Source organism: Nilaparvata lugens, chromosome 13 (assembly GCF_014356525.2).
Source record: "Nilaparvata lugens isolate BPH chromosome 13, ASM1435652v1, whole genome shotgun sequence".
Classification (NCBI taxonomy): Eukaryota; Metazoa; Arthropoda; class Insecta; order Hemiptera; family Delphacidae; genus Nilaparvata; species Nilaparvata lugens.
Window position 1 is genome coordinate 13,158,751 of NC_052516.1, and position 18,911 is coordinate 13,177,661.

Genomic DNA, 18,911 nt, shown 5'->3' on the forward strand with positions numbered 1-18,911 from the left:
TGTCATCTTATGAATTTCGGGGGTGCGATATTTTGATTTTTCACATACTCACTTTTTTACTATCCACAGCTGTTTCAGCCAAGGATGAATTATCTTTTCCTACAGATACCCTGAAAAGTGACCATTTCTGCACTGATTGCAGGCCACAAAAGAATCACTTTTCCGCACTAGTGCGCAAAATGAGTACTTTGCGTACTCCAGATTTGCAGCATGACAACGCAAAATAGTTAGTAGGTTATTATGGAGCACCAGTGCAGCAAAATCAAAATTAAGTTGGTAACTGTGACCGTGGGTCTAGCACGTTATAAGAGTCTTGAGGTGGTGGACAACAGTGGATGACAGCCCCCCCCCCACCCCCCGCCATTCAAACACACAACATACAATTAAGGTTTTTATTAATAACAGCATCACAAACACAAAATTTGATGGATTTCAGGCAATTTCACCCATAATTACCCACTTTTCATATTCAATGGTAACTGAAGGAAAAATTTAATGTGAAATACGTCCGCAAAGTTCCTCTGCTGCACTCAACAAACCATTCCGCCCTCGGTGCAGCAAACTGTCACTTTGCGCACTAGTTGCACACATAACTATTTTAATGTCTTTCAGCGAGTTATCCCAAGGATGAGACCTAGTGCAATCGAATCTTTATATCATAAACCTACTGTGTTCCAAATTTCGTGATAATCGTTAGAGCCGTTTCCGAGATCCGTTAAACATAAATAACCAGATATATAAATACAGAAATTGCTCGCTTAATATAATAGGATAATATCAAGAATGACATAGAATTGATGATTATCAACAAATATCAAAATTATTAACAATCTATCAGGTACACTAGAGAGGCTTGAATCACAGTTATTTACTATGGAAGGCGATGAAAACCGAGAATCGTCAACACTGCATTCCTATCATTTCCACTGACATTATAACATGGATCTCACAATCCGACTACTACCTGAGGCTCTACTCATCAGTAAGAACTCACTTCGCCCGTTCAATGAATAAATAAATTGAACCAATTACTTTTCTTTCATCACATCAATAAAATTCATTATATCAGAATAATTGGAAAAACACCCCAAATTGTCTTTGTACCACTAATGGGCTGACAACTGTATACGAGGAGGGAAACACCTCAAAAGACATTTTGGGGGTTTTTTGAGTTGGGGGAAAAGGGAAATACGTATGGATCCATGACAAGTAAACACCTCTCGATGAAAGAGAGAAAGAAAAACAAAAAGGAAAAGTGTGGGGAAATTCCTGAGGGCAAAAGATGTGATGTGGCAAATCGATGCTTCTTATTTTTGGCGAATAAGCGAGTAAGGGAGAGTGAGAGAGGTTGATGCAGAGAGAGAGAGAGGGAGGGAGAGGAGTGGGAGAATAAGAGAGAGATGGGAGAGAATGAGAGAAAGAAAGTATCATCACGCCTGTCAATAACGTTTAGGGTGTTATTTTGATAGCATAAGGAGGCTGCCTGCTGTAAGATGTAAGGGGAAAATTGAGTTGATAGTGACAGAGAAGTAAATTTCAAAATACAAGCGACTTGAAGGGAGGATCAGAAGAAGAGAAGAAAGATGAAGAGGCAGGATGATGATAGGATGAAGGAGGAAGAAAAATAGAGGAAGATGTGTAAGAAGAAGAAAAAAATAGAGGAAGATGTGTAAGGAGAAGAAGAAAAAATAGGAGAATCGAGCTGATAATAAGAAAAAAGGTGGAGATTGCAAGGGAGTTGAGAGGAGGTAATGGGGAAGAAGAAGGAGATTAAGGGTGGAGAAAGAGATTATGAGGAAGGAGAAGAAGGAAGAAAGGATGAGGAAAAATAGAAGATGTGTAGAAAGAAGGAGAAAAAGAGGAAAATCGAGCTGATAATAGAAAAAAAAATAGAAATTGCTAAAGAGTTGAAAGGAGGTAATGAGGAAGAATAAGAAGATTGAGGTGGAAAAGAAGATGTTGAGTAAGAAGAAGAAGGAGTAGTGGAAGGAGAAGAAGAAGAAGAAATGGATGAAGACAGCTCATCACTTTTATTAATATTCCTGTGAGTATAGCTGTCAATAGAAGGCATCTGTCTTCATTTTTTATCCATTATAATGAGGATGTTGTATCAAAAACTGAAACTGGTATATTATATGCATTTCCTTGCCTTCTTCCTATTGTGAGGTCCACGTGATAATGGCAGTTGAGAAAGATAGTAGAACAGAGTTACTGATTCTCTGCCTTGCCACTGCCTTCGACAGAGGATAACTGATACTGGTATATCTGATGTAATATTAACTGTTCACTCTTGTTCAAAAAAAAACAACCATATTTCATTCATCGAGGATATACATTTTACAATAATTAAATAATAAATTTACATGATTGAGATTGAATATTTTGTTTAATAATATTATAATTCTACATCGTTCAAAAACGATCTAGCAACGTTGCAGAGCTAGGGAAGGATAGCGCTGTTTTGTCGAATGATAGACAAGGATAGCAACACCAATGCTAATCAAATACTGCCATTTAAAATTGACCTCACTATACACCCTCCCGCCATTCTCCTCTACTACACAATCCAATTCAACAGATCTCCACCGAAATGGTGCAGCAAGAAGGAAGAGAGAGAGAGAGAGTGAGAGGAGGAGAAAACACACAGAATAAAAAAAGAGGAGAACAGAATAGAGAAGAATCATCTTCTACTTCCCCTTCAGATTCGTCGATCCACACACAAATCCCCTTTTATTCCGACAAATCCACTTCCGTATTGGCCGACTGTCATTTTTCATATAATCTCTCTTCTTCTTCTTCTTCTTCTTCTTCTTCTTCTTCTCCTTCCACTTCTTCTTCGCCTTCTTCTTTTCATTCCCGTTCTTCCCTTTCTGATTGTGCTCTTTTGTTGGTATTACCATGATGATAATATTCCTTTTGAAACGCGTCACCATTGTAGTGAACCGATCATCCATTCACTGCTACTGCAGAGTATTAACTGGCTTCAATACTTTTCAAAATGGGGTATCACTGTTCATGTTTTCCAACCTATTACAATTCTTTATGATTTATCATTTTCTCAATTGTGACTTTCATATCATGGTACAGTGATTCATTATTTTCTACATAGTCTACAAACGATTTGGCAACAACATTCGAAACTAAATTGATCTTCACGTTAAGAAGTTAGCACCTGATTAGCATTAGATTGCTATCATTGTCTCTGACACTGGCCATACATGCTTTTTACTTTCCTTGCCTTATTACCATAGGTAAGGAAAGTATTGCTTTCCGAAAAAAATTAAGGTACCCCAATTTCTATACGTTTCAAGATCCCCTGAGTCCGAAAAAGTGGTTTTTGGGTATTGGTCTGTATGTGTGTGTGTGTGTGGTGTGTGTGGTGTGTGTGTGTGTTGTGTGTGTGTGTGTGTGTGTGTGTGTGTGAGTGTGTGTGTGTGTGTGCGTCTGTGTACACGATATCTCATCTCCCAGTTAACGGAATGACTTGAAAATTGGAATGTAAGGTCCTTACACTATAAGGATCCGACACGAACAATTTCAATCAAATGCAATCCAAGATGGCGGCTAAAATGGCGAAAATGTTGTCAAAAACAGGGTTTTTCACGATTTTCTCGAAAACGGCACCAACGATTTTGATCAAATTCATACCTGAAATAGTCATTGATAAGCTCTATCAACTGCAACAAGTCCTATATCTGTAAAAATTTCAGGAGCTTTGCCTCATCTATGTTTGATTTTAGATTCTCAATTATCAGCCTTCATATACAATTAAAAAAAAAAATCATGTGGAAAAGATTGAGCATGAAAATCTCTGCAATTAATGTCCAGTAACATTTCCACCTAAAATTGAAAATAAGCTTGAAATCCCAGGAAATGTGATTATTAAATTGCAAACTGTTGGTTCTATTAAATCATTCACTACGAAGAGATAGCAGACCTCGTGTGTTTCCAGCGTTATTGACCTGTCACCAGCTGTCTCATATCTTTGAATAGTAGACTTGAGATGCGCGAGTACACTAGCGTCAGGTGATCAATTTTCATTATGGCAAGGAAAGTTGTGTGAGTGCGCCACACCAGATTTTTAATCAATTCTAATGGAATCTAGTAAAAGATCGAACAAATTTTGATAGTGAAATAATCTTTCCCAGACAAAGTACTAGATGTTTATCGACACAATCAATATCCACTTCACATCCCAACAACAATATTCCTGAAATTTGGTAATAAAATAATCCTTTCTTGACAAGCAACCAGATGTTTATCAATGCAATCGATCTCCACTTTAAACCCCTAAGAAAAGCAATCAATTTCAATGAAATCTAGTGAAAATTCAAGAGAATTTGAGGGTGAACTGACCTGATTCTTTCCCTTGAGCACGAGGACATTGGTGACGCGACCAAAGGGAATTCCCAGGTGGATGATCTCAGCCTCGGTCACCTCGTTAGGGATGTTGCGGATGTGAATCACCTTCGACGGCTTTATGCTGTTCGTCTTGTCAAGTTTCGCCTGCAATCACACAAAAAAACACAATTCAATCACCGAAATTACAATCAAAAACCTCCAAACAACACTTGAAACACACTTCTCTACCCAAAGTACAACTGAATTCCTTGAAAACAGAAATAAAATTACGATTATTTACTCAATTTCCACTATAAAATGTGGTATATTCCGCTACATTATCAGCTTGAAAATGTGAACTGTGTGGTCACTAAACCATGATCCTTTACCAAATAATACTGTACAATTTGGCGATATTGTTGTTCCTCTCCCAATTATTCATAGTTGAGAATGATATTGTAACCTATGTATCAATGTATAAATAAATGAATATATGTGTGTTTTCATTTACTCAAATTCCAATCAAAAACCTATAAAAAATACTTAAAACACAGTTTTCTTCTACAAACATATAGAAAAAAAAGAAAATATTCCATGGTATAGGGCATTTATGTCGCAAATTCCACTGTTAACTGAAGCCGATAGTCCTAGTAGTTGTTTTTGGTGAAGCTATGTGACGCTGGTAGTCTCTCATACTGTGCCCTTCTTACAGTCATACACTCCCAACAACACACTAATAATAGACAGTGTATAGGGTGTCTATGTTGCAAATGTGAGTGTTAACTGAAGCCGATAGTCCTTGTAGTAGTTTTTGGTGAAGCTATGTGACGCTGGTGGTCTCTCATACTGTGCCCTTCTTACAGTCATACACTCCCAACAACACACTAATAATAGACAGTGTATAGGGTGTCTATGTTGCAAATGTGAGTGTTAACTGAAGCCGATAGTCCTAGTAGTTGTTTTTGGTGAAGCTATGTGACGCTGGTAGTCTCTCATACTGTGCCCTTCTTACAGTCATACACTCCCAACAACACACTAATAATAGACAGTGTATAGGGTGTCTATGTTGCAAATGTGAGTGTTAACTGAAGCCGATAGTCCTAGTAGTTGTTTTTGGTGAAGCTATGTGACGCTGGTGGTCTCTCATACTGTGCCCTTCTTACAGTCATACACTCCCAACAACACACTAATAATAGACAGTGTATAGGGTGTCTATGTTGCAAATGTGAGTGTTAACTGAAGCCGATAGTCCTAGTAGTTGTTTTTGGTGAAGCTATGTGACGCTGGTAGTCTCTCATACTGTGCCGTTCTTACACTCTTACACTCCCAACAACACACTAATAATAGACAGTGTATAGGGTGTCTATGTTGCAAATGTGAGTGTTAACTGAAGCCGATAGTCCTAGTAGTTGTTTTTGGTGAAGCTATGTGACGCTGGTAGTCTCTCATACTGTGCCCTTCTTACAGTCATACACTCCCAACAACACACTAATAATAGACAGTGTATAGGGTGTCTATGTTGCAAATGTGAGTGTAACTGAAGCCGATAGTCCTAGTAGTTGTTTTTGGTGAAGCTATGTGACGCTGGTGGTCTCTCATACTGTGCCCTCTTACAGTCATACACTCCCAACAACCACTAATAATAGACAGTGTATAGGGTGTCTATGTGCAAATGTGAGTGTTAACTGAAGCCGATAGTCCTAGTAGTTGTTTTTGGTGAAGCTATGTGACGCTGGTGGTCTCTCATACTGTGCCCTTCTTACAGTCATACACTCCCAACAACCACTAATAATAGACAGTGTATAGGGTGTCTATGTTGCAAATGTGAGTGTTAACTGAAGCCGATAGTCCTAGTAGTTGTTTTTGGTGAAGCTATGTGACGCTGGTAGTCTCTCATACTGTGCCGTTCTTACACTCTTACACTCCAACAACACACTAATAATAGACAGTGTATAGGGTGTCTATGTTGCAAATGTGAGTGTTAACTGAAGCCGATAGTCCTAGTAGTTGTTTTTGGTGAAGCTATGTGACGCTGGTGGTCTCTCATACTGTGCCCTTCTTACAGTCATACACTCCCAACAACACACTAATAATAGACAGTGTATAGGGTGTCTATGTTGCAAATGTGAGTGTTAACTGAAGCCGATAGTCCTAGTAGTTGTTTTTGGTGAAGCTATGTGACGCTGGTAGTCTCTCATACTGTGCCGTTTTACACTCTTACACTCCAACAACACACTAATAATAGACAGTGTATAGGGTGTCTATGTTGCAAATGTGAGTGTTAACTGAAGCCGATAGTCCTAGTAGTTGTTTTTGGTGAAGCTATGTGACGCTGGTAGTCTCTCATACTGTGCCCTTCTTACAGTCATACACTCCCAACAACACACTAATAATAGACAGTGTATAGGGTGTCTATGTTGCAAATGTGAGTGTTAACTGAAGCCGATAGTCCTAGTAGTTGTCTTTGGTGAAGCTATGTGACGCTGGTAGTCTCTCATACTGTGCCCTTCTTACACTCATACACTCCCAACAACACACTAATAATAGACAGTAGTCGAGAGTAATCGGCTTCAGATAACAATAAATCGGCTTGTTTGGAACATGAACATATCATGGAAAATCTTCTAAGGCTATCTTTTCTCTATGGTACAGCAGAGACTCTCGAAAACACAACAGAAAACACGATTATTTCTCAAATGTACCCAATATGTTCTAAAATGTAAACTGAGAATCGTCAATGCAATAAAAATTTTCATTAGTTTTGTCTGGAATCTCAATCTTGAAGACTAGAATATTGAACATTGAACAGCAGAATTGAGAATAGCTACAGTGAATGAAGCCATACGATTGGTAGTTGGCTGGAAGGTGAAAGCAAGCTGTCATTGGCCGAGACTGGACACGCCCATTGGGTGGGGGAGAGCATTCGAACTACAGTCACATTGAGAAGTTGTTAACACGAAAGTAAAAATGAATTGAATGGGAAGCTTTGGGTGTTTTTTATGAGGATTACTGTCAGTTTTAAAGTAAATCTCCATCAATATTCTATAGTGAGGTCCACGTTATAATGGCAGTGTTTGAATAGCAATGGTATTACTATCCTTGTCTATCATTCAACAAAGAGGATAGCGCTATCTTTCTCGCTTTGCTCTACTGCCAGATCGTCTTTTAACAATGTAGAATTATCAATATAAAAATATTCCATCTTATTTATGAAAACTCATTATGAAATTATTGATAAATATAATTTCTTTGTTAATAAAATATAATTGATTATTTTAAACGAGAATGAACCTTTAATATTACATCAATAATCCTGTATCAGCTACCATCTATAGAAGGCATTGACAAGACAGAGGATCGGCAACGCTGTTCTCCTATCCTTCTCCACTTCCATGACAACATGGACTTCACTATAGGCTACTCGTTACTGAAGAGAATCTTCAAAATTCAAACTCCTTCACAATTTTCCATAGAAGGCATTGACAAGACAGAGGATCGGCAACGTTGTTCTCCCATCTTTCTCCACTGCCATTACAACATGGACTTCACTATAGGCTACTCGTTACTGAAGAGAATCTTCAAAATTCAAACTCTTTCACAATTTCCCCGTGCAACTTTCCCTCATTGAAACTCAAATACCTTGTCCAACATAATGTAAACACTGCAGCATTTATGTAATCATGATGGGGCTAATAACATGTAAAGGCTGAGCAGTGAACACTGAAACATGTACACAAAATTAGCCTCATCTCTCGCCCTAATAATCAACATATTTGATCATTATTATCTCGATTAACTTGATATGTGTAAATACACACACAGGTATTAGTCAGAGCAGGGGAAGGCATCAAACACTGAATTTCACATCAGCCATTCTCTTTCGAAGAGAGGCTCACTGTACTCATTATATCTATAGATTTCTCCACAAATATAAGGGATATTACACTCATTTATAAATATATATACCTCCACAAATATATCAATATTGCCTGTATACAATATTCATTGTATACCTCAATGAAAGCCTGACAACACTTTATATATATGTATATACCACCACAAATATAACGATATTACACTAGTTCATCAATATATAACAATATTACCTGTATATACCTCAATGAAAGCCTGACAACACTTTATATATCTGTATATACCTCTACAAATAAAACAATAATATAACGCGTATATCCATAGATACCTCCACAAATAAAACAATATTGCCTCTATATACCTCAATGAGATACTGACATCACTAAGTGTTATATAAGTGATATAAGAGTCTTATATATCCTGTATATACCACCAGGAATATGATATGAATTAAAACAGGAGACATAAGACATGAATAGATTGAAAACTTACATTAGAAATGGGGGAAATTTTCGGGAACTGAGTTCCCTTCCTCAACCGAGCAGACTGCAGTTTGAAAGGATTTCAATTATGTCTTGTCACGGTGAGATTCGCCAAACAGCTTTGATAAGCAACTTTCTATACTAATAAACTAAAAATTACGACTACCCACCTTTATTGGCTGTTGAAATAACAACAAAATCTATGATATATTCATTTATTAAGATCCAGATTCACAAACAGTTGTAAATGGTTTTCGAATAACCTAAAACAGCATAATGAATGTTTGTTTACAATAAGGGTTAGTTTCTCGATTTCTTCCCCAAACCTAGCTTCTCAATTTCGGAGAAGAAAGAAGAGAGAGAGAGAGATTAACTGAGCGCGCTAATGGAGAGTCGTTTGTAACTCCTTTTTGTATTTTTTTGTCATTTTAAATATTCCATTGTTAAATTTATGTAAGAGTGCTAAATTCAATTAATGTAGAGTTCCCGTAACGTTAGAATTTAATTTGATTGCCAAGTCTCAGTTAAAAAGGAGTTATCAATTATTAAAATCGCGAGCCAAATAATGAAGCCTAATATGATGCCATGCAGCCTGACGAAAGATGCCAGCCATGCAGTGAACAAATCTTCGTGAGTAAGTGCGCGTATATTATGGGCCCATATAAATGTGAGTGATTTATAATATTATTATTTCAAAATCTCTTCGACTCAATTTTCCATAGACAAACTGGTATATCGTTTGTAAAAATTCTGACGTTGCACTGTCCAAACTTGAGTCGGGCAACCCTTGGGTGAAAGCACTACATGCTCATCCTTAATAAATTTATAAACTTGAAAGAACTCTTTAAAATTCAAATTATATTGTTTATAGGCTTAACCCTTCATTATCAAATTCATTTATTAATTATTGAACAAACAATATTCTTATATGATTTAGTGAATTTAATAAATGCAACTTGTCATCACATGTTGTTCCTTAGTGACCCTGTGTTCGACCTTGCTTATAGCTTATTTATTTGCTAATATCATATTCATTTCAGAGGTCAATAGTGACCCATCATCGAGTTACTTGATCCTGAGGAAATATAATACAATTAATCCTTTGATTAATTGTCAGGAAAATAATCTAGTATACTCTAGACATTTTTCCCTAATTCGTGTGACAAGTTTGGGTACTTCCCAAAACAGGAGTTAACCCTCAGATAAGTGCCGTCACCGAAAGGAGACTGGTATAACCACCACAGTCTATATATTCATGTCTATATATTTCTATTTATGTCTTATGTCTCCTGTTTTAATTCATATTACAAACTTTAAAGTGTCTTCTGTTATGTGCTACCAGGAATATAAATTATATACACTCATATACCTCCACAAATATATAAATATTGCCTGTGTATACCCCAAAGAAAGCCTGACAACACTTTTTATATCTGTACATAACACCAGAAGTATATTTCTCAGAAATTTAGATAGAATATTTAAAATGCAGAAGAGAGCTGTGAGAGCGATATAATGTCTTAAGCCATTAGAGTCCTGCAGAGTGTATTTTAAATATCTAGGACTACTAACTGTGCCTGCACTGAACATTTTCGAAGTTATTATGTATATAAGAGATAAAAAAAATATAATAAACTGTGACATACATATTTATGACACAAGAAATAAGAGTAAATTTTCTGCACAATACCACAGTTTAATATTGTTATATTTGTAGAGGTATATATAGATATATAAAGTGCTGTCAGGCTTTCATTGAGGTATACACAGGTAATATTGTTATATATTAATGAACGAGTGTAATATCGTTATATTTGTGACAGCTCAGTATGAAAAAAGCCTTCTTATATGGGTATCAAATTTATGAGTAAACTGTCGTCAGCTTTGAGAGAAAATGAGAATAAGGATATTTTCGAAAAGCTATTGAAAAAATATTTAGCAAACGGGGTTTACTACAGTATACAAGAATTTATGGATGGAGAATGAGGCTTTTGGGAGGGTTAAATTGTAATGTACATTGTGGAATGTGATGTATATAGTCTAATATATGTTTATATGTATTCTTTGATTTTGTTGACAAATAGTCCTTGACTAAATAGTCCTCTACTCTTCAAAGAGTCTCCACGAAGAAAATTTAATCAAAATCAAATCAAAATATTACACTCATTTATCTATATATACCTCCACATGTATAGCAATAATGCCTGTATGTATCCGAAAGAGAGCTTCTCAACACTCATATAATATCTGTATCATATATCTCATATATCTCCACAAATAAAACAGTATTAAACTCATATAACTATATATACACATCATCAAATATAACAATATTTCCCTTCACAAAAGTAATCTAACATAAATATATCATCAACTAAATTTTCGGTCCAGTAAAAATACATAACATAATACAGTGACCTGTCCAATAATAATACAGTATAACCTCAAAAAATATATCACCTACCCTGAATATAAATATATCGTATCTCCGACTAAATTTTCAGGCCGATAAAATAAATTATATAGTGATATATCCTCTCTATAATGATACTGTATTACCCTCAATGATCATTACATACTCGAAATTGCATACATATATATATAAATATATATCTGCTACTAAATTTCTGATAAAACATATATACCACTGTATCCTATCTATAATAATACAGTATCACCCTCTCAACAAATACATGTAGGTATCCGGGCCGTTATTATCGGTGGGACAAATAATTTTTATAGCAGATTATCAACAACATTGGGCTCTGCTGTAGCATTTAATTAATCAATCATCGGAGAGCAACGTACATTATCATCACAATTATTAACGAATAATTAATCTATAATATTAATAATTAATGTGAAAACACAGCAGCACCAACCAGGATAAAGGAAACGTCAGCTACACGGCCTATTCACATGACACTCTGTATACAATGCTAAATAACGCCTTAAGGCTTACAAACGATAGAGAGAGAAGTGAGTGGGAGGGAGAGAGTGAGTGAGTGAGTGAGTGGTAGAGAGTATAGAATAATTGCCGTTATCAAGGGCGGATGTTACTCTAGGTCCTCTCTGCCAATCAACCCTAACAGAGAGAGAGAGAGAGTGAGTGGATAGAAAAAAAGAATGAGAGTGTGTATGAGAGAGCATTGATTGAGTACTTTATTTATGTAGATTACAATATATACTGGCTTATACACTTATATACAATAGCTTACAATACAGCAAAATTATAGATGAATTTACATAATATAGACTAAGAAAATAATTATTGAACTGTATATGATATGAAAAAGCAATTTGTAATATAATAACCATAGTTAATTATATTGTTATGCATCTACATAAATTGGCGGAGCTTTGGACATATCAATGTCCATTCTTCGGAAAGAATATTAAAAATATCCTCCCCACTAACTCTCTACCAAATGAGAGACAGAGAGAGTGAGTGAGTAAGAGAATAAAATAATTGCCGACATCAAGGGCGGAGTTAGGACTCTAGGTCCTCTCTGCCACACAACCCTAACAGAGAAAGATAGTGAGTGGATAGGAGAAAAGAATGAGAGTGTGTATGAGAGAATGAGAGACAGAGAGAGTGAGGGGGAGAGAGATCTTTTGTCCGCTGTCAACCGACAATCCCTAATCAAAGGTTTCCATAATTAGATGCATGTAAAAGACTGCATGTTATGACATCACACAGGTACGCCATATTGGATGCAGATGACGTCACTGATGTCTGATTATTAATTAGATGCATGTTAGGGTGAGACCATATCAGGCATTTTTCGGGCGTTTTCAGACTCTCCGTAAAGCACTTCGATTATCTGTCAGCAAGTTTCTGAACGCCAAACCAATCAGCCAATCGCAGAGCTTCCTGGCTATGCCGACAGTCTGAGAATTTTGGTGGAGAAATAATCTGGAAATTATTAGCTATAGTAAGCTCCACTTTACAATGGCAGAGGAGAAAGATAGTAGAACAACGTAACCGATTCTCTGCCTTGCCATTGCCTTCTAATTTTGGTAGAGAGTTAGTGAGGAGGATACTTCGAATATTCTTTCCAAAGAATTGATTGACATTGATATATGTCCAAAGCTCCGCCAATTTATGTGGATGAATAACAATATTATCTATTTTATCTATAATTGTTACAAATTACTTTTTTTCATATCTTATACAGTTCAATAATTATTTTCTTAGTCTATATTATGTAAATTCATCTATAATTTTGCTGTATTGTAAGCTATTGTATATAAGTGTATAAGCCAGTATATATTGTAGTCTACATAAATAAAGTACTCAATCAATCAATCAACCCCAGAAAAACACCCAATATATTTATTAATACATTGATAGATACAATATAAATCTCAACAACAGGCTTGAAGCCCAAAACACTTCATGATTACGGTCCATACCAAGATACCTAAAATACATTAATAGAGTATATTCTAGGTGAATTTGTACATACTATACAAATAAAATATGTTTTTGATTCACAGACAAACAAATATTCAAAAAAGTTGGTTTTTTTGGAAGGCCACATCTTTTTCAGAGTTCAATACCATGCAAAAAGACGGGTTCCCTCTACACCCTCCATTGAACAACAACCCTTCACGGGGTACCCCATTCCAACCCCCCTGAATAACACCCCCACCCCAAAACCCCTAAAAGCAAGAGACAGCCGACACGAAAAGTCAATCCTTTCAACAGATGTAGTATTGTGCATTGACATATATCCCCCTCTCTCTTCAACCTTTACAATTTCAACCCCCAACAAACCACTGAACAAAGAGAGTAGAGGGAAACAGTATTTGTCACGTGTCATTTCTCTGCTACTGGTACATAGATATAGACGTAGAAAAAAGATAGCATAAGAAGATATCCCACAGTTTGTAGAATTCATTCAAAGTTTGGAAGTTTTGTATCAAGTTATGGTGTTGTGTATCAAGCTGATATGATACTGTATCATATTATGTTGATACTATATAATATTTATGGTACCATAGGGAAAAATAGCATAAGAAGATATCCCATGGTTGAGGCGTTTATGTTGCAAATTCCACTGTTAACACACGCCGATAGTCCTAGTAGTTGTTTTTGGTGAAGCTATGTGACGCTGGTATTCTCTCATACTGTGCCGTTCTTACACTGTCACCACAACAAAACTGTAATAATAGACAGTAGTCGACAGTAATCAGCTTCAGTTAACAAAAATTCGGCTTGAATTTTGGAACATAAACAATCTAAAGCATGAAATATCTTCTCGTGCTATTTTAAATATAAATATCTTCTTATTCTATCCCATAGATTCATCCCAACAGATTTGGTTTTCAGAATTATTTTTTTTGTCCTTCAAAATTATTTCAATAATATGTGAATAATTCCAATTTTAGTGATAATAATGTGATTTTTTTTTCTATGTTGGGTTTTGAAGCATCTACATTTGAAAATCTAATTAACGTAAATAATATTTCACATTTTTAATAATGTGAATTTTTTCTTCTCGTTTGGTTTTGAAGCATCTAAATTCCAAATCTAATTTTTGAAAATTAAAAAAACAGAACAACTACAAGACTTGACCTATTTCGAACTATGATTAACCTTATCTAAATTTGGGAGAGGAATAGCACAAGGTTACCTATTTCTTCTCTCCCTATCATTTTCGATGATGTACAAATTGTATGAATCAATAAAGAATCAATGTTCTAAAACTAAAACAGGGACAACTATCTTATCTTCTGTAACATGTCCAGGAAATTTGTTGGTACAAATAGAAAGCACATATTGGGATTTCTTTAATAGAACAAAGCAACACATTTTACAATAGCGGTATCTCCTGGTTGTTAGATCGTAGTACATTATTTCGTGACTGGAAACTAGAATCGCAAAACTACATGAACAAAGACTGCTCTGTAGCAAACGTATTATCACGGAATAAATAAGTAATGTGTAGTAGTTGTTCTTTACATTGTCCTACTACAAGAGTATCCCCAAGCACATTTAGTACCGTTATCCCAGCTAATACCCCAAGGCGAATTCCTGAGTTCTTACAAGTTGGTATGACTCACGCAAACTAGATATTTCCCCTTTTTACTTTCCTTGCCCTATTACCATAGGTAAGGAAAGTATTGCTTTCCGAAAAAAATTAAGGTACCCCAATTTCTAAATTTCTATACGTTTCAAGGTCCCCTGAGTCCAAAAAACTGGTTTTTGGGTATTGGTTTGTATGTGTGTGTGTGTGTGTGTGTGTGTGTGTGTGTGTGGTGTGTGTGTGTGTGTGTGTGTGTGTGTGTGTGTGTGTGTGTGTGTGTGTGTGTGTGTGTGTGTGTGTGTGTGTGTGTGTGTGTGTGTGTATGAGTGTATGTGCGTCTGTGTACACGATATCTCATCTCCCAATCAACGGAATGACTTGAAATTTGGAATTTAAGGTCGTTTCACTATAAGGATCCGACACGAACAATTTCGATCAAATGCAATTAAAAATGTTGCCGAAAACAGGGTTTTTCGTGATTTTCTCGGAAACGGCTCCAACGATTTTGATCAAATTCATACCTAAAATAGTCATCAATAAGCACTATCAACTGCCACAAGTCCCATATCTGTAAAAATTTCAGGAGCTCCGCCCCATCAATGCAAAGTTCGATTTTAGATTCCCAATTATCAGGCTTCAGATACAATTTAAACAAAAAAATCAAGTGGAGTAGATTGAGCATGAAAATCTCTACAATTAATGTTCAGTAACATTTTCACCTAAAATTGAAAATAAGCTTTAAATTCGAGAAAATATGATTATTCAATTATCGTTGATTCTATTGAATCATTCACTATGAAGAGATAGCAGACCTCATGTGTATCTTCAGCGTTATTACCCTGTCACCAGCTGACTAAAATCTTTGAATAGTAGCTTTGAGATGCGCGGGAACACTAGCGTCAGGTGGTCAAGATTCATAACGGCAAGGAAAGTTGTGTGAGTGTGCAACACCAGATTTTTCTGTTAGTTTTCCTACAAATAGTGAAGTCCACGTTATAATGGCAGTGGAGAAAGATGGGAGAACAGTGTTGCAGATTGTCTGTCTTGCCACTGCCTTCTATAGAGAATAGCTAATACCGGTATATCTCATGTGATACTAACTGTTCATTCTTGTTTAAAATATCAATTACATCTTATTTATCACGAGAATATATTTCACAATGAACAATTAACAAATTCCCATAATTTAAATAAAATATTTTGATAATTAATTACATTTCTACATTCTTAAAACTGATCTGGCCACGTTGCAGAGGTAGAAAAGGATAGCGCTATCTGCTTTGTGGAATGATAGAGAAGGATAGCAACACCAATGTTAATCAAATACTGCCATTATAACGTGGACCTCACTAGAAGTAAACAGAAGGCAATATAGGGAACTAATCAGCATGATCATTATTGTAAATTAGACTACAATTTCAGTGTCAATCCGGCTTCCAATTTACTTCCAAATCCTTCTTAGATATTCACCCTATCCATCTTCTCTCTTTCCCATTTATTCTCTCTCTATCCCTCTCTCTCTCTCATTCTCTCATATACTATCTCTCCATATCTCTCACTCTCAATCCTTTTTCTCATTGTGTCATTTCCCACATAGGTAATCAAACTATCATTCTACCTTCCCTTCAAAAAACACACCTTCAAACCTATAGTAAATCACAGCACAATCTATCTCTCCCTACTTCTGAATCAGTCTCTCTCTCTCTCTCTCTCTCTCTCTCTCTCTCTCTCTCTCTCTCTCTCTATCTATCTATTCATCTCTCTCACTCTCTCTTTCAGACTTCTACTCTTACATTTGAATCATTTCTCTTTCTTTAGACCTTTACATCCCACACTCTCCCACCCTAAAACACTTTTACATTTCACTCGCTCTCTGTCTTACTCACTCCAATTCACTCATACACACACTCTTCTCTCTCTCTCTCTCTCTCTTTGGTAGAGAGTTAGTGGGAAGGATATTTTTAATACTCTTTCCGAAGAATGGACATTGATATATCCAAAGCTCCGCCAATTTATGTAGATGCATAACAATATAATTATCTATAGTTATTATATTACAAATTGCTTTTTCATATCATATACAACTCAATAATTATTTTCTTAGTCTATATTATGTAAATTCATCTATAATTTTGCTGAATTGTAAGCTATTGTATATAAGTGTATAAGCCAGTATAAATTGTAATCTACATAAATAAAGTAATCAATCAATCTCTCTCTCTCCAATACACCCAGTCCCAAAAAAGGATAACACTGTTACATTTCACTGAACAAGCTTTCCACCCAAAATACAAAAACACCCTAATCTAGAACCCCTTATAGAACGTGTTGAATATTTTATTAGTTTCCAATCAATTGATTTGATTGGATGTCTTCCATTGAGAATAAGCAGTGACGTAAGAGATAGAGAGAGAGAAAGTGTGTGTGACAGAAATAAATAAATAGGATGAGTGAGAGATGTAACTTTCACGAATTACAATAGATAAGGAAAGCAGACTCATATTTTATATCATACTCATTTTGCATCTTTCTCTACTACTATATATCAGACGAGGATAGCGAGTTCATCTACTGTATGACAATGGATAAGGACATGAAACTAACACTCTCTCTCACGCTCTCTCTCTCTCTCTCTAATGACATGACAGGCCATTTATTGATTAACACCCAGTTGCCACGTGTCTGATATTCAAATGCTCTTATCAACAATACACAATCAATCAACATATTAGTCACCCAAAATAGCAACAGCCAACCCCCCACCCAACATACTAGCCTAACAAATTATAATGGGGGTATATTCACTCACTCCTGTCAATCAAAACATAACTTTTCCACTAATAGATTGCTGCTATACTCTACAGTTGCTCAGTCTTCAATCCTTCTTCTTCTTCGTTCTTTTTCTTCTCTTTCTTCTTCTTCTCCTCCTACTCTTCTTCTTCTTCTTCTTCTTCTTCTTCTTCTTCTTCTCCTTCTTCTACTTCAGCTATCATTCTGATATTGGGAAAATGTGTGGTGGGCTATTCATTGATAGAGTTCATTCACCCGGTGTCAAAACTAGAATAGCTGTGTTTGCATTATCCAAAATTCTAAGATTGGTTGAAATACCTATATTTATACTTATATCTTCATATACTTATTGTCAGGAGTTCTATTTTTAGATTGGTTGCAAAAGTGGAGAATAGTTATTTGTGCAACTAGTGCGCAAAGTGACAATTTGCTGCACCGAAAGAAACGTTTACGCCCGAGCCGTAGGCGAGGGTGAAATGGCTTCTTGAGTGCAGCAGAGGAACTTTGAGCATGTATTTCACATAATATTTTTCCTACAGTTACCATTGAATATGAAAAGTGAATAATTATGGGTAAAGTGATGGCTGAAATCCATCAAATGTTTGTGTGTGTGTGATGCTGTTATTAATAACCTTAATTCATTTAAAAATTAATAATCCAATTGAAGTTGAAAATTCTCAGCCAAAGTTCTCATTTTTATTCATTCAAGAATCAGAAAAAATACAGATAGAACAAAAATAAGCATTCAAAATACACGCCAACAGCTGATTGGGATGTTTGCAAGATGGCTGAACCGACAAGCGCGCTACCTAACGGGAAGAATCGTACCTAAGTTTGTTTCATCCAGCTAAAAAGTACTGAGACAGGATTCAGAAATTTAGACTTTTGCTCAAATTACCAAGAAAAATGCTCAAAGTAAACTGAAAAATATTTATAAAAATAACATAGACAACAGAGAATATTTATTGAATATTCTTATGTTTTTATTATTTTTATTTATATGGATATCGAACGATAATCATTTAACTTCAAAATTCGAATTTTAAAATGTGTATTTGCTACTTTTCTCGTTGCTTGCAGTTGAAATAATAATTATCAATAGAAAAGAACTATTATTTATTATTAAATGATGAGAATTCGTAAATGATGATTATTTAATTATGATTTAGATGAACATTATTCTTGTTTGGAATTTCTAGATTGGGATTTTATCATAAATGTCGGGTAGCCATTGAAATGATACTCATCTAAATCTAACCACAGTCATTGTTACCAACTTAATTTTTGTTTTCGTGCATTAATCCTCAATATAACCCACCAACTATTTTGTGTTGCCATGTTGAAAATCTGGAGTACGCAAAGTAATACTTTGCCCACTAGAGCGGAAAAGTGA

General features: G+C 35.6%; 1 protein-coding gene across 8 annotated transcripts in view; it reads right to left on the reverse strand.

Moving 5' to 3' along the window:
- LOC111056377 (polypyrimidine tract-binding protein 1) overlaps nt 1-18,911 on the reverse strand; it is a 496,090-nt gene that overhangs the window by 182,532 nt on the left and 294,647 nt on the right. For all 8 annotated transcript variants that reach the window (XM_039439855.1, XM_039439854.1, XM_039439858.1 and 5 more), the window contains one exon: nt 4,357-4,506. In XM_039439855.1, the coding sequence (XP_039295789.1) occupies nt 4,357-4,506 (150 nt within the window). The remainder of the gene's footprint in view (nt 1-4,356; nt 4,507-18,911) is intronic.